The 14,448-nt window shown below is 35.2% G+C and overlaps 1 protein-coding gene across 9 annotated transcripts in view; it reads left to right on the top strand.

Moving 5' to 3' along the window:
- The first annotated feature begins 6,287 nt into the window (after positions 1 to 6,287).
- Positions 6,288 to 14,448, top strand: part of LOC144292902 (uncharacterized) — a 44,177-nt gene continuing 36,016 nt past the window's right edge. For 7 of the 9 annotated variants that reach the window (XR_013360305.1, XR_013360306.1, XR_013360303.1 and 4 more), the window contains exon 1: positions 6,288 to 6,419. Coding sequence is in view for 2 of the 9 variants with exons in the window: in XM_077863863.1 (XP_077719989.1) it covers positions 6,423 to 6,429 (7 nt within the window). In the remaining 7 variants the exon portion in view is untranslated. Of the gene's footprint in view, positions 6,430 to 14,448 lie in introns of all 9 variants that reach the window. The other 2 variants (XM_077863863.1, XM_077863862.1) reach the window with 1 other exon arrangement.

Genomic DNA, 14,448 nt, shown 5'->3' with positions numbered 1-14,448 from the left:
TAGAGCCTTCCATGAGGTTTTAAGCTTGAACTCAGTTGAGTTTGTGATCTCTCAGAGCAGCATCACACTTGACTAGATGTAATCATTTCTGGTTTTGTTTTTTTTTTGTTTTTTTTTTAATGACTAACAACATGAAATCCAAACAATCTGTTAACATAAACGCAACCAGTACTGAGGGCAGAGTCATACAATATTAATAGAATTTTTAGGATATATTTCAGAAAGATGGGAACCAGGATTACGGAGCAACAGACTGAGGCTTTTGTGAGAATCATATATTTTAAATTTAATAGTGAAGATATATAACAGCTAATTGTCAAAAAATGTGAATTAAAATGAGATCATGTGTAATCCTATCAGTCTGGTGAAGCAAGTAAATGCAATGAAAAAATAAATTCATCCTATTATTACAGGGAAAATAATCCTCTCCAATGTTGTTGCAGGGATTGAAACTGGTTACATTTTATAGGGAAAACTGTATGTGTAAAAACATAACATGATTATACCTAATAGGAACCCGAGACCACAAATAAATGGACATTAATGGAGGTTGGTCTGTTAAAAATTGGGGAGAAAAGACAAACAACCTTATAGGAAGGGATAAATAAATTTTGGGACAGCCATATAATTAACTAATTTGCATTCATTAAAACTAATAATATAAAATGTAATATTTATCACATAAATATTTAATATTTATTAAATTTAAAAACTACAGAAAAACACAGATGATCATGTGTATGTGTGTGTATATGTATACACAACAGGTATAATATTATATGTATGTATCACACTAACTAGAACAAAAATGGTCAAGTATTTACAGACTTGGTCTTATACCCATCCAACCAAAGGAAATCTGTCTCATGAAAAGGCTTTTCCCATCCCCTGAATCCTGGCCTTTTCCAGGTACTTTAGGAAGTGGAAGTGGCTCAGTCATTTAAAAAGGAGTCTAGGAGAATTTCTACACTAAGAAGAGTAGAGAGCAAGACACAGGAGAAAGCAGAGGATAGATCCAAGAACAAAATGAGGAAGGTATGGGAAGAAAGAGCTTGTAAAAAGATTTACAAGGTGAGTATTGGAGATTTAAGAAATTGGTAGGGGAGAAGGGAGGGAGAGGTGCTACTATCACATAGGTTGAGACACTGAGATGATCAGGACAAATTTTAAAAAGGTTTTCTGTGAAATACAACTGTACTCTACCAGCAGTGTGTTCTGGAGAAGTTCCGGTGAATAACTGGATCTCAAAGTTTATTTTTGTAGGACACTATTTCTTTTGGTGTAACTTACTGACCATGTTAACTCACTTTCATGCAAGTTAGGTAACTGGGCAGTTTAAATAAAACAGAATTTAAAAGTATTGAAATATTTATTTTTTCTTTTCTAAAAGCGAGGTAAAATTAGATGTAGTTTCATTCTTCTAAAGAGATTTCTAAATTTCTTTGCATGCTATTTTATACATTCACATACACACACAAATACATAGGTGGTGTCAAGTTGGTGTTGAGTGTTTAACTAAGCTACACTATGGTATTGTTGCCTTGGCATCCATTTTGTTTGGCCAAGTGGACAGCAGGGGCATTGAACTGACACTAGGCCCTCATACAAGCATGCCATAGATAGCAAGCAACCTGCAGAACCACAAAGAAATTGAAGATCCTAATATGACTTCCTTAAGGGCCCTTATGGTCAACAATCTTGCCTCCCAGGTCATTTCCTTTGTGCGTCCCTGAGATAAGACCCCTGTGGAACTTGCCAAGCCCTACTTTTTTTGGTTTGAATTGACCACTCTGGCCTTAGTCTGGGAACCCCAAAGCACTCCATCCATGGAGCCTTTAGGAAGGCATGTTCCTAGGTCCTGTTTCTCTGTCTGCCAACACTCTGCCTGAACTCCATGTGGCCCCTTGAGGCATTCTGTATATTTCCTCCAGGGCTTAGTGAGTAATAAACCTTTCTATTTCAATTTCCCTCGTGGTCTTTTGTTGAACCACATCTCACTATCCAATACCCCAGGGCTCTCCTTAACAAATGTTGATTTAACAAAGTCTTACCAATTGGTTTCTTTATATTTATCACATAAGCAACAGTATTTCTAGATTTTAGAAGAAGAATAGGTCTTCTGATAGAAGTAGTAAAATCAGCACAAATTCTGGACAGTGAACAGGCCCTCAGAAGATACATGCTTACAGATCTTGATTGTGTTACAATTACAGTAAGCACCCTTTATTTCTTTCTTCCATTGGATCATGGGAGTTTAAAACATGAGCTCTAAAGCTCAATAGACTAAGGTGTAAAAATATGACTTTATAACTGGGGAAACTAAAAGTATTACTGAGTACTTTTAAAGTTCAGTCTTCTCAAATATAAAGAAAAAAAAAAGCAATAGGCTTAGGAGTTATATACTAGCTATTTTTTTTTTCTTTTTATATACTTTTCTACCCAATTACTTTGACATACATCTGTTTGGCCAAAACAATACATGCCCAATCCTAGTTGCAAAACAATCTGAGAAATCCAGCTCTTTAATCTGAGTTCATAGCCACTCAAAACAAAATAGCACACTTTTTTTTTTTTTTTTAGTGAGGAAGAAGAGAATATATATTTATAGAAATTCAGGCTTTTATATGGGAATAATAATATCTACCTCACAAATTATTGTTATAAGTACAAAATGTGATTACGCCTATGTACACACACACAACCAAGCTGACCATCATGCCTTGTAAAGAGTACACATGCATAGAATATTATGTAAAAAAATCTTCCTGTTTTCCTTGATTAAACCAAATATGTATAAATCTATTTACTTCAAAATCACTTGGTTAAGCATTTTTTTTTTCTTTTTTAGATTTTATTTATTTATTTATTCGTGCGAGACACACAGAGAGAGAAAGAGAGAGGCAGAGACACAGGCAGAGGGAGAAGCAGGCTCCATGCAGGGAGCATAACGTGGGACTTGATCCTGCGTCTCCAGAATCAGGCCCTGGGCCAAAAGCGGCGCTAAACTGCTGAGCCACCCGGACTGCTTTGGTTAAGCATTTTTATAGAACATACTTATATGTTTACATTATATATATTTTTTTTCCAACCAGGTCACAGAAATCTTGGTAACGATGCCAGTAAAAACTTTTCTATAATTTCATACATGTTTTAATTTAATCATGGGTTTCTCTCATGTGCTTAATATAAATAAGAAAATCTAGCAGTGTTCTTGATTTTAAATACAACATTTTTAAGTTTTACATTGTGTACAGTATGCTGTTGGATAGCAATGAGGATATACATGAAATTCTTGAAATTCTCTAAATAAAAAAAAATTTTAAAGTATTTATTTATTTATTCATGAGAGACACACAGAGAAGGAGGCAGAAACACAGGCAGAGAGAGAAGCAGGCTCCACACAGGGAGCCTGATGTGGGACTCGATCCTTGGAACTCCAGGATCACACCCTGAGCCAAAGGTAGACGCTCAACTGCTAAGCCACTCAGGTGTCCCTCTAAATAGAAAATTTAAGTTACATTGGATACCATTTGAAGAAGCAAATAGAGGTTTAGCTCTAGGAACTTTCCTGGCCTATGGTACCAACTTTCAAACTGTTATGAAATTCCTTTATAATATTTGTACACTCAGAGAACATTTTTGTTCCAGAGAACCTCCCAATCCATACCCACCACCCTAGTTTGTTGCAAATGGATTGCAGATATGGCTAGAAGTGGGCTCTTCAACCTTCGGTTTCACTGTAGTCCTTGGGCTGGCCTGCACCTGGAGCAGTTCTTGTCTCTTTACCCCAGCATCCAATAAAATATTATAATTCTCTAGATGTACAGACACTGCTCATATATTTATGCTTCATCTCCCTAGCTAGATTGAATGTCTTAGCAGTAAGGACTAAGTCTTCTATAAGAACCTATGTGATTACATAGAATTAATGCTTACTGAGATTTTTATTTATAATCAATATAAATACATTATTTTTGGCATTTATGATCTAAGCAATATGCATTAATAAATGTCTGTTCTATTTTCTATTTCTATTTCTAAAAGATAGTTAAGATCTTTCCTTTTCTCTTGATGAAACTGTATAGAACAATTTCATGAGTCATTTATATGATCAACTTGTGCTCATATTAAATCTCTCTTTTCCATGATCTCTATTTTATAATGATTATGTGTTAAATTTTATCCTCTGAGATGAGATCAGAACTAATCAACCCCACCCTCTGCTTACTAATAGAACTTCCAGAGCTTGGGATGATCTTGGAAGTCAAGTGTTCCAGCATTCTCATTTCACAAATGAGGAATCCGTAATCAGAAAGGTTGGAGTTTTCATTCAACATTTGTTGAACATCTGTCATATGCTTAGCCCCAGGCTACGTCCTGGGGATAAACAGGCAAATTAGAAATAATCATATAAGGATTATATGTGATATTATATATAATGAATGGAACACAGCACTTAGCATGCTATACTCATTCATAAAACAATATTTGAATATTTTACATTTGATACTGTAGCTTCTAATTTTCCTAGATCGGGGTGGAGAGAGGCCTGAAAATTGAGTGGCAGATGAGAATTCCTTAAGGATTTCACTCTGGGTCAAGTAAGGCACACTAATATTATGGCTGTCCTACAATTACACAGCAAGTGAATTAAACAGGAATTTAGATGAAGTGTCTTGACTCCTGTTTAGTGTTTTTTTTTTTTTCTTTTTTATCTCCAGTTACAGCTCTTCTTAAAGCTACATTATGACTTGCACATTCTTACTGTTAGGTATGAATATCACCATGTTAGAAAGCAGGGAGAAAAAAATAATAGAAGAAAACTAAGGAGATTGTTTTTCAATACCATAATACAGAATATAGAAAACATACTACATTAAATAAAAAAATATGTGTGTCATAGGAATGATCAATTATAGAAAACAGAATCCTACTCCAGATGCTTCTAGTGCCTTCTAGTCAAAGGGTTTTTGGGTAAAGATAGAGGCTATCCATGGTCTCAGTGGCCTGTTTTTTCTCGAACTATTTTTAATTCAGATTAATGATATGCATTCAATTGTAAATAAATTCTATTGATAACACATCAGAAATGACTTTAGGATCTGATTTTTTTTTTTTCTGTATCCCCATTTCACTCATTGTATTTTTACCCTCACCTAACCAGTGAAACTGTCACTTATTTGGCTATACCTTCAAATCTCTGTCTACCTTCTCCATACACATTTCTGTTCTTCACATTACCATTAGTTACTTTCATTTAAACTATATCCAAAAGACATCCTTCACTCCTGAAAACATTTATAGGCTTTTTGTGGTACATAGGTAAAAACTCAGATTTCTTCAGCAGGCATGAAATAAACCACTTTCTCCATAAACTCTCAAAAGCTTGAAGTTCCTTGCTACCTACCATGCAGTTAGAAAGTTTACCGATGTAATTTGAATAAGTAAATGGCTTAGCTTGGGCTACTATAACAAAATGCAATATACTGGGTAGCTTAAACAAATGACATTTATTTTCTCAGAGTTCTGGAGGCTCTAAGTCCAAGACCAAGGTTTGAGCATGGTTGGGTCCTGGCGACTCTCTCTTCCTGGCTTGCAGACTACCTTCTTGCTGTATGGCATGGCAGATAGAGAGCAAGAGCAAGCTCTTTCATGTCTCTTCCTGTAAGGGCACTAATCCCATCATCGGGCCCCATGTGGGCTCATGACCTCATCTCAACTTAACTACCTCCCAAAAGCCCATTTTCAAAATACCATCACATTGGAGGTTAAAGCTTCAACATAGGAATTGAAGGGTAAACAATTTAGTCTAAAGGACATAACTTAAATTATTCTAAGGTACTCTTGGTCTCTTCCAGTGACTACTGCTAGGAAAGAATTAACATTGTGTTAAATCATACATAGAGATATTTCGTTATTAATTTTTAGCTCTTTCTCTAATCAAATAATCCAGTCAACACAATGATCCCACATGGAAAAAATATCAACACTACAAAGAATGTGTTATAGTTATGTGTTATAGTCTGATTTCTTATCAATTCTCCCACAAAGATTCTGTACCAATTCAAAAATAAATATAAGAGTTAGATAAGGAAGAAAATATAATTTCAGTTAGAGGTAGGGTTCAATTGCAGGATTGAATTTAGAGCCAGATTGGATTTTCTGCTTTTTTCCCTCCTTAATGGGACTAAACCGCCATCCGCAGGTTGAGGAGATAGATGATGGTAACATTCCACAACAAGAAGAGGGTGTCTTGGTGAGATTACATCACAGAAGTAGCATGGAGAAGAACTGGTGGGGCTTGTGGGTAACCTGGTTCTAAGAATTTCAAGCTGGCTCAGATGTCTACCCAGAAACTCCTCCCAGTTTTCCAGGTTAAAGAAGTAATTGCTCCTTCCTTGTAAAAGAGATAATAAGAGGTAATGAAAGGTAGGGGAAAGGGCAGATACTTATCCACTACTAAAGCTTTCTCAATTAATGAGCTGAGGCAGAAATGTGAAAAGGTGAAGAATTGTATCATTTTGTTTTGATTTTTGGTTTACTGGTTCATTTGTTTTCCCTCCAGAATGTACACATAAAACTCTCAAGCAGAGAATGAAAAGCTGGAGCAGTATGTAGCTCAGACAACATTTTGTTAATTATAGAGAATAATTACTTATTCTTTCATAATTACCAAGAAATGAAACATCAATACTTATAGGTTATGCGTTAAGCAAATTAATAAGACAAGTTCACTAAGAGTAAAAAGAGAAAATCATCACAGCTAAATTCAAGATTTCTTTTAGAAATGAGCTTTGTTTAGCAAAATAAACTGATGGACTGTTTAGACTGAAAAGTGAGACTCTAATAGCATGGTTTGCAATAGGAGAAAAAAAGAACTTTGAACTACTCTGCTTGAAAATGAGTAAGAATGGGATGGAGGCATCAGAGAGGAGAGGATAGAGAGGACAATCTCACAAAAACAATGTGTTACAGTCTGGATAAACTTATTTCTCATCTTACCTACCAGTTAGATTTTAAACCAATTGAGAAATTGATACAGGAGTAAGATAAGAACCAACATATTAACTTCAACAGAGGGAAAGCTCAATTGGAGAATGTGACTTGAATGAGGAGCCGAGTGGGATTTTCCCTTTTTTCCCTCTTTGTTGAACTAAAGCCCAAACAAACCAGGGAACAGGGTACAGGAATAGATATGAACAGAGAAAATCTTGGATTTACCCAACTTTTATCGCTGTTCATAGAGAGTGGCAATCATCAACATGTCTTAGATACTGACCTGGCTGCTAAGTGAATGGTGCTTCATAGTTAAACTACGAGAATCCTAGAAAAGCAGATGCAATGGGCAACACTCTGAGGATAGAACATGTCTCTTGCCAAATACACAAATAATCTTAGGGTGGTGGTGATTCTTAATAGCTGGGATCTACTTTGTAATGGAGGCCCTAAGGTAAAAACATGTATTTCAGTTTAGATGTCATGAGATCATAACCAGTCTATTAGACCTCCACATAACTAAGCCTCTAGAAGGAGAGAAGAGTATGATTTTCAAAAACGTACTAAGGCTGCATTATTCATCATTGAGGAGAAGGAGCCAACAGAGTCACATTCATAAATACCCCAGAGTTGGAGGAGATGAGTAAATTGAACTGGCTACCCTGAACATAGCTAGAGCTGGTAGGTGTCTGTCCAATTCTAAGGCAAAAGGTGAGTGAGTGGCTTCAGTATACTTTCCTCAGTGCCATGTTCATATCTGTCTCTAGTAGCCAATCTGAGGTATCTTGATTTTGTTATCAGTATAGGAAGCTAAAAATATAGTGTTTGGTCACAGTCACCTCCAGTGATTTGCAGATTTAGGGGCACCAGCAGAATAAAGTCTAGCCATGGCATTCACCCTTCTAGATGGTACTGCTATCATGACAATGGTGAAGCATCTTCCTTACATGTTTTAAAACTCAGGATTATAGATGAAACAACACATCAAGAACACTTGGAAAGGGGATGATGAAGTCACCAACTATAGAAGACAAACTAGTAAAGTCTGGGTAATAATGTCACTGTGACTTCAGTTTGTACCCATAGTGTTGTTTGGCTGCATTATTGGGTTACACTTGACTTTCTTTATTCATTGTTTTCCTTTTAATCCCCCTTCCTGATACTCTTTCTCTGCCTTTAATGGCTATGAAATTATATGATTTTTACCCTTCATTCAACTTTTAGTAGAGACGCCCATAATGGTGCCAGGAAAGCTAACAGAGGCAGCACAAAGAGGGGAAAAGTGGCAGTCTTAGCAGTGCTGGGGTTCATGTGACAGCCTCAGGAGCAGCAGTCATTCATTCATTCCTCAGTGGTTTACAGATGCAGCACACACAGATGAAAACATGTGCTTTTAACAATCAATTTCTTAATGGGTGCTAATGACTTAGTTTCTCTTCTATAGGGCAAGATGTGTTTATAAAAATAATCATATAAGACCTACCCAGTCTTGGGGTACGTATGTGTGTTGGGGGTGCACACATGTGCATGTACTAAGTTCTTATATCGATCTATAACTCTTCTTTATAGATTGCCATTTAGCTAACATGGATCATGAAATTATTCTGATTAGTCTTGCTGTAGTTTAGAAGATCATTCTCATTTACTCCTAGGAAGCCTACGAAAGGAAGGAAAGAAGGCTCCTTTTTACTACACTCTGTTACCAACTACCATATACTCTAGTTATGCCATTCATTGTCATTTTTTTCAAAAAAAAAACAAAACTCACTTTAAAAGGTGTACTAATTTTTTGGGACGCCTTGGTGGCACAATTGGTTAAGCGTATGATTGTAGGTTTTAGCTCAGGTCATGATCTCGAATCGTGAGATCAAGTCCCTCATGGAGCTCTGTGATCAGTGCAGCATCTGCTTAAGACTCTCTTCCCCCTCCTCTGCTCTCTCAATATAAAATAAATGAAAACATCTTTTAAAAATGAATAAAGGGTTTACTAATTTTTTTTTTGGTTTACTAATTTTTTAGGTAGGTTTGAGAAGACCTTATATTATTTAAGATAGTAATATATTTCTACCCTCACATAAAATATAAACATCTTTAAACATCTTAAGTTTCCATGAAAAGCATTCAAATGACAAACACGTCCATAACTCTTGAAGGGCCTCAGGCAAGCATGTCAATAATCCCTCTGTGTAGTCAATGTTGTTTAGATCATGCCACATTGATTTTTTCAGAATTAAAGTTCATCTCTCACATTATATCAAGATGACCATAGAAAAGAAAATACAAAAAGGAAAACAACATGTGCCTATGTGGAAATAATAAGGAAATAATAAGAGCAATGACATATTGAGGATGACTTATAATACCAAGGACTACAAAGCAAAATTAACTCATCTCTTTTGAATTTACTCAAAGAATCTAAAAGTGTGTTTTCACAGTTGTCAGAAGCTCTAGTCAACAAGGAGTCCAGCTGAATAAAGCAAAAGAAAAAGTGGCTGGTAATATGAGTTGACATCAAAAGTTTTATGGAATTCCAAACTTGACTAGATAATCTTGACAAAGGAAAGTGTAGAAAATGAAACAGAACACGATTCCTTCTTTTGTGCTTAAATGAAGTACATTTTCAAGTTTAAATAGACATTTTAACCATTAAACTCACACTTAATGAAAAGTTAGCTTGCCCTGAAGTACTAAGCTAAACAAAAAGTTGAATATGATGAAAATAATCTATTTAATCAAGGAACCTGTTGTAGGAACAGGCAAAGTTTCATCAGTAATTAAGGCTATGCCCCCCCCCAAAAAAAACCCCAAAAAACAAAAAAACACTATAACATACAAAATGATATTTATACATAACAGTATAAAGTGAAGTAGAAGCTTAGGATCATCAGGACAGGAATAAAACAGAAAGCACAAGGATATGAAAGCTGAATTTTGTAATATATTGCTTAAGTATTCCAATATTCTGGTTGATTTGGCAAAGCTCTATAGTAAGCAGTTTCCCCATTATTTTGGCTAAAATGTTTCCATCAACAGACTTTTATATTCATATAATTGGCAAAGTTATTTATACAGTGGGAAAGAACTTTAACATTTTGTAACGATGGCAGATAGATGATACAGATAGCTAGAAACACATACCATATATATATATACACACATATATGTGTGTGTGTGTATTTTCGTTCATTTTTAAAATTTAAACCTATTAAAATACACTACTGATGTCTGATTTCCCATGTAGCATGACTCAGGGAAAGAATGCTCTGGTAATATGTACTTCAATTAATCTGGGTAATGTCACAGTTGTTTCTCATCATAAATTAATAAACTCTCACTTGTTCGGTTCCCTAAAGACCTCTTTATTCCTGAGCACCGTAAGCTGTTTTTTTAAGGCATGGGGCCAGATCCGAAAATCAATGTTTTACTTGGTAAGGCCCAGCCATACTTCAGCAGACTTTCCTGTGGATATCAGTACTGGCATCCATCTGCTTGTTTGCTACACATTTCTTTATTTATATGTATAATTTATGGTAACTATAGGCTTTTGCCACCTTACATTATTATAAAAAGGTTGTCATATTGAAACACTAAACTGATGATTCCAATACTTTTTCTCCTCAAAGGTAACATAAGCTGAAAGAAAGGACACTTTTAAACAGAACTTACATGTTTTGTATCCCTCCTTTATTCCTTTAGTCAGCACTTATATAGAGAATACCTTCTGTAGAAATAATACTCAAGATTGTCAATACAACAGTGACCAAGTTAGAAAGGGAGATCAACATCTTAAATATGGCCTTGTGATAGACAGAGATTATTAAATATACTATTATTCTGTACTGCTGTGTGATACCAAATTTGGTAGGTAAGTAATATTTTAGTAGAGAAAGTGATGTCAAGGTCAAGACCATAAGAATGAATGGAATTTCGCTAGGAAAAAAGCACAAGTGGAATAGTAGAGTGACCTTTATTTTGACAGCAGAAATTTATTAATATGCCATGTGTCAAACTTAGTCTCTGAGGATGCAGCAAGGGACCAACTGTACCAGATCCCTGTTCTTGTGGGCTTGGGGGAAATGAAGAAAATTAACTAAAAAACCTATAAATAAACCACTTTAGGTGGCAACAGTGCTATGAGAACTAGCGCTGGGTGGTAGTGCTCATTATATTTGCCTCCCCAGCATCTATTTGCTCGGGTGTAACGGATTTACTCTTTCTCTACATAGCTCATATACTTCTGGGCAAGCTGATGTCTCCCCTAGTAGTAGGTATGAAACAATTGTTCTGAAAATAATTTCATTTTTTTTTTGCAAGCGATGAACGGACTGAGAGGTAATAAGAAGTCAGCCATGCTATGCCCTGAGAGCAGACCCTTCCAGGAAGTACGAGGAACAATTTTATAGTCACAAGGTTCAACTGAGAATATAGAAATGAGTGATTCTGATGTTATTTAGTTTGTGAGTCATGTGAACAGATTAAAGATTGATTTTAAGAGCCATTAGGCATTTGAAGTTTGGGGATGACAAATTATTGTCTTTTTTCTTCTATGTAATTTGATGTTTTCAATGACTATTATAATGTGTTATATATTTTATAGCAACCACATTTCATCTGACAGTATTGACAAAATTAAAATGAAATTGGCATCATCCTTGTGGAATGTGAACTTGTCTTATTTTAAAAGTATTTGATCACAGGAATTTCTTATAGAACACAATGACTCTTGGTAAAATCAATTAACAAGAAAGAAAATTTTTAATTTTTGCAGAAGTCAAAATAAAGTTGCAGGATATAACTGCCAAAGAATATCTGTAATCTAAAAGAATCCCTTTTCAAGATAGTATTGTACTAAGAATACAGATACTGAGATAATTATGGAGGCCTGGCTTAAAGAGGTGAAATTCTAAAATTTGTTTAGAGGTTAAGTTTGCTGAGCAAGTTTAAATGGCTTTTCTACACTTTCATATTATTATTCTTAAGAAGTTATACGTCATAAATAGTTTTCTTTAATCATGCATATCTTCACTAAGATATTCACTAGGAAAGCCTATTGACTAATTTCCACAAATATTTACTGGATTTCTCTGTATACAAGCACTATGTTAGGTCGGACTTTGAAGAGAAATACAAAAAATAGATATTCTCTCCCTACCATAGAATATTAATTTAAAAGAGGAGAAAAAATATATTTAAAGTAGAAAATCATATAAAACAGAATGAGACAATTTTGAAAAGTATTAAAAAGAATTTGAGAAAGATCACTTTTGCTAAAGAATCAGGAAAGATGCCTCGGACAGGCATTTCAGAAGAGTCTTCACACATAAGCTAGGTACTTATGGGTGGGCCAGAAAGTTTCAGAGTAACTTTTAATTAAATAATGGCCTTTTTTATATGTAGGTCACACCTCTAGGATTACTCATTTCTGATTCACCAACTGCTAATCTCAGGAAGACAATTCATATTTAGATTCACCACAGGGAGTTAGAATTGCCCATATATAACCTAATGCACTGTATACATGAAGGTTAAATAACAGACATGATGAAAGCCTAGAGAAGAAGAGAATTTTGCTGACTTTCAAAGCATTCCTTTTTCTGAGAATAACTGATAGGAAAAGGAGACAATGGAGACCATGCACTAGCCAGGGAAGCTGTGAGGTGTATTGTAAAGAATTAAAAATTACAATTTCGTCAAGTGGATCTTGCTCAAATCCCTTTGCCACTCTCAACTTTTGCTTTAACGTTTGTAAACTGGAAGTAACGTGCAGATTTGTTTTAAAACATGAAAACAATATATGAAATTATTTTTTTAAGCTCTAGAATTGTGCTGCTCAACACGGTAGCCACTAGCCATATGTGCTATGTAAATTTAAATTCATTAAATTTAAATAAATTTAAAAATAAGTTTCCCAGTGACACTAACTACATTAGTACTTGTACTTATAGTCACATATGGCTAGTGGCTACTATACTGGACAGCAAGGACGTAGACAATATCTATCATCCCAGGAAGTTTCATTGGGCTGCACTGCTCTAGAATGGAATACCATTCATTGATTGCTTTTCTTCTTGTCTTCGTGGTCACAGAATAAGTTATTCTAGTTAATAAATTAATCTTTTTAGGTGGAAAAAACCTTGCCATAGGACAGATAAGGAAAACGGGTATAAAATCTATCTTTAAATGAAAATATCTTCTTTTTTAAAAGATTTATTTATTTACTTGAGAGAGAAAATGGAAGCACACCCTTGTGAGTTGGGGGAGGGGCAGAGAATATTTAAGCAGACTCTCCACAGAGCTCGGAGCCCTACTCCTGGCTCAATTGTATGAACTGAGATGGTAACCTGAGCCACAACCAAGATTCAGATGCTTAACTGACTGAGCCATCCAGAGCCCCATAAGAAGATATCTTATTAGTAAATTATACACTATCTATACAGTGGTATGTGTTAATTTTCTGAAGAATCTCTATTTTTCTTGGGGCTCCAAGAAGAAAATAATCACAGGCTCAGAAAATGCAATCAGGAGTAAAAATCATTCTGTAGTCATTATGTAAAAGTAGAAATCATACCATATTTTAGAAGATGTTCCAAATACTATGATATGTATTTTTAAATTTTGTAATATATAACATACACAATACTAAAGTGCGTAGATCTTAAATTTATAGCTTGATGAATTTTTTAACTTATGTACACACTTGAGTAACTACCACACTTCTAGTCCCCAGAAGGCTCCCTTGCGGGCCTCCCACTCAATAAATCCCTCTCCACAAAGATAACCACTCTCCTGACTTCAATCACTAAGACATTAGTTTCTTTGGTTCTTGGCTTCATTCATGTAAATAGCACTATACTCCATACTCTCTTCCCTCTGCTCTTTCACTCAATATTATGTCTGTGACATGCAGCCATGTTCTTCAAAGTAACACTAATTCTTTACAAAAAATAAAATACATTTTGATACTAAGCTCTCCTGTTCCAAGAGGTCACCACTCAGGGAGGCAAGTGTAGTTGACCAATTGCTTTTGATATTTAGCAAAATATCTTCCCACAGTTCTGTCTAGTAGTCACAAATATTGTTAAGAACTTCCTTAAGGGAACAGATTTGTTTCCTGACTTTCCTTTCCCTTGTTAAGTGCAGAAGATTTCCAAATATCATTGTTCATATCTTTTGAAAACTGTACTGAAAGATTATTCTCCCAGGTGGCCACCATCTTTTCTGAATATGGTGATTCCCTATAACTTCAAGCCTTCTGTGAATTTCCAGTTCCCCAAAGTGAAGGGATTCTCTTCACATCGGTATCATTTGGGCATGGCAATTACGGCAAAGGATGAGAGAGGTCTACAAGTCTAGGTGTCTCAGGTCTTCTTGTCTTTTATATAAAAGTAGTTATGAATAACATTGTTTTTCCAATAGGATTTACAGTCCTATTTAAAGATTAAACAATCACAC

This window comes from Canis aureus, chromosome 21 (assembly GCF_053574225.1).
Source record: "Canis aureus isolate CA01 chromosome 21, VMU_Caureus_v.1.0, whole genome shotgun sequence".
NCBI lineage: Eukaryota > Metazoa > Chordata > Mammalia > Carnivora > Canidae > Canis > Canis aureus.
Note: the sequence above shows the minus strand (reverse complement) of the source record. Positions and strands in the feature narration are given on the sequence as shown.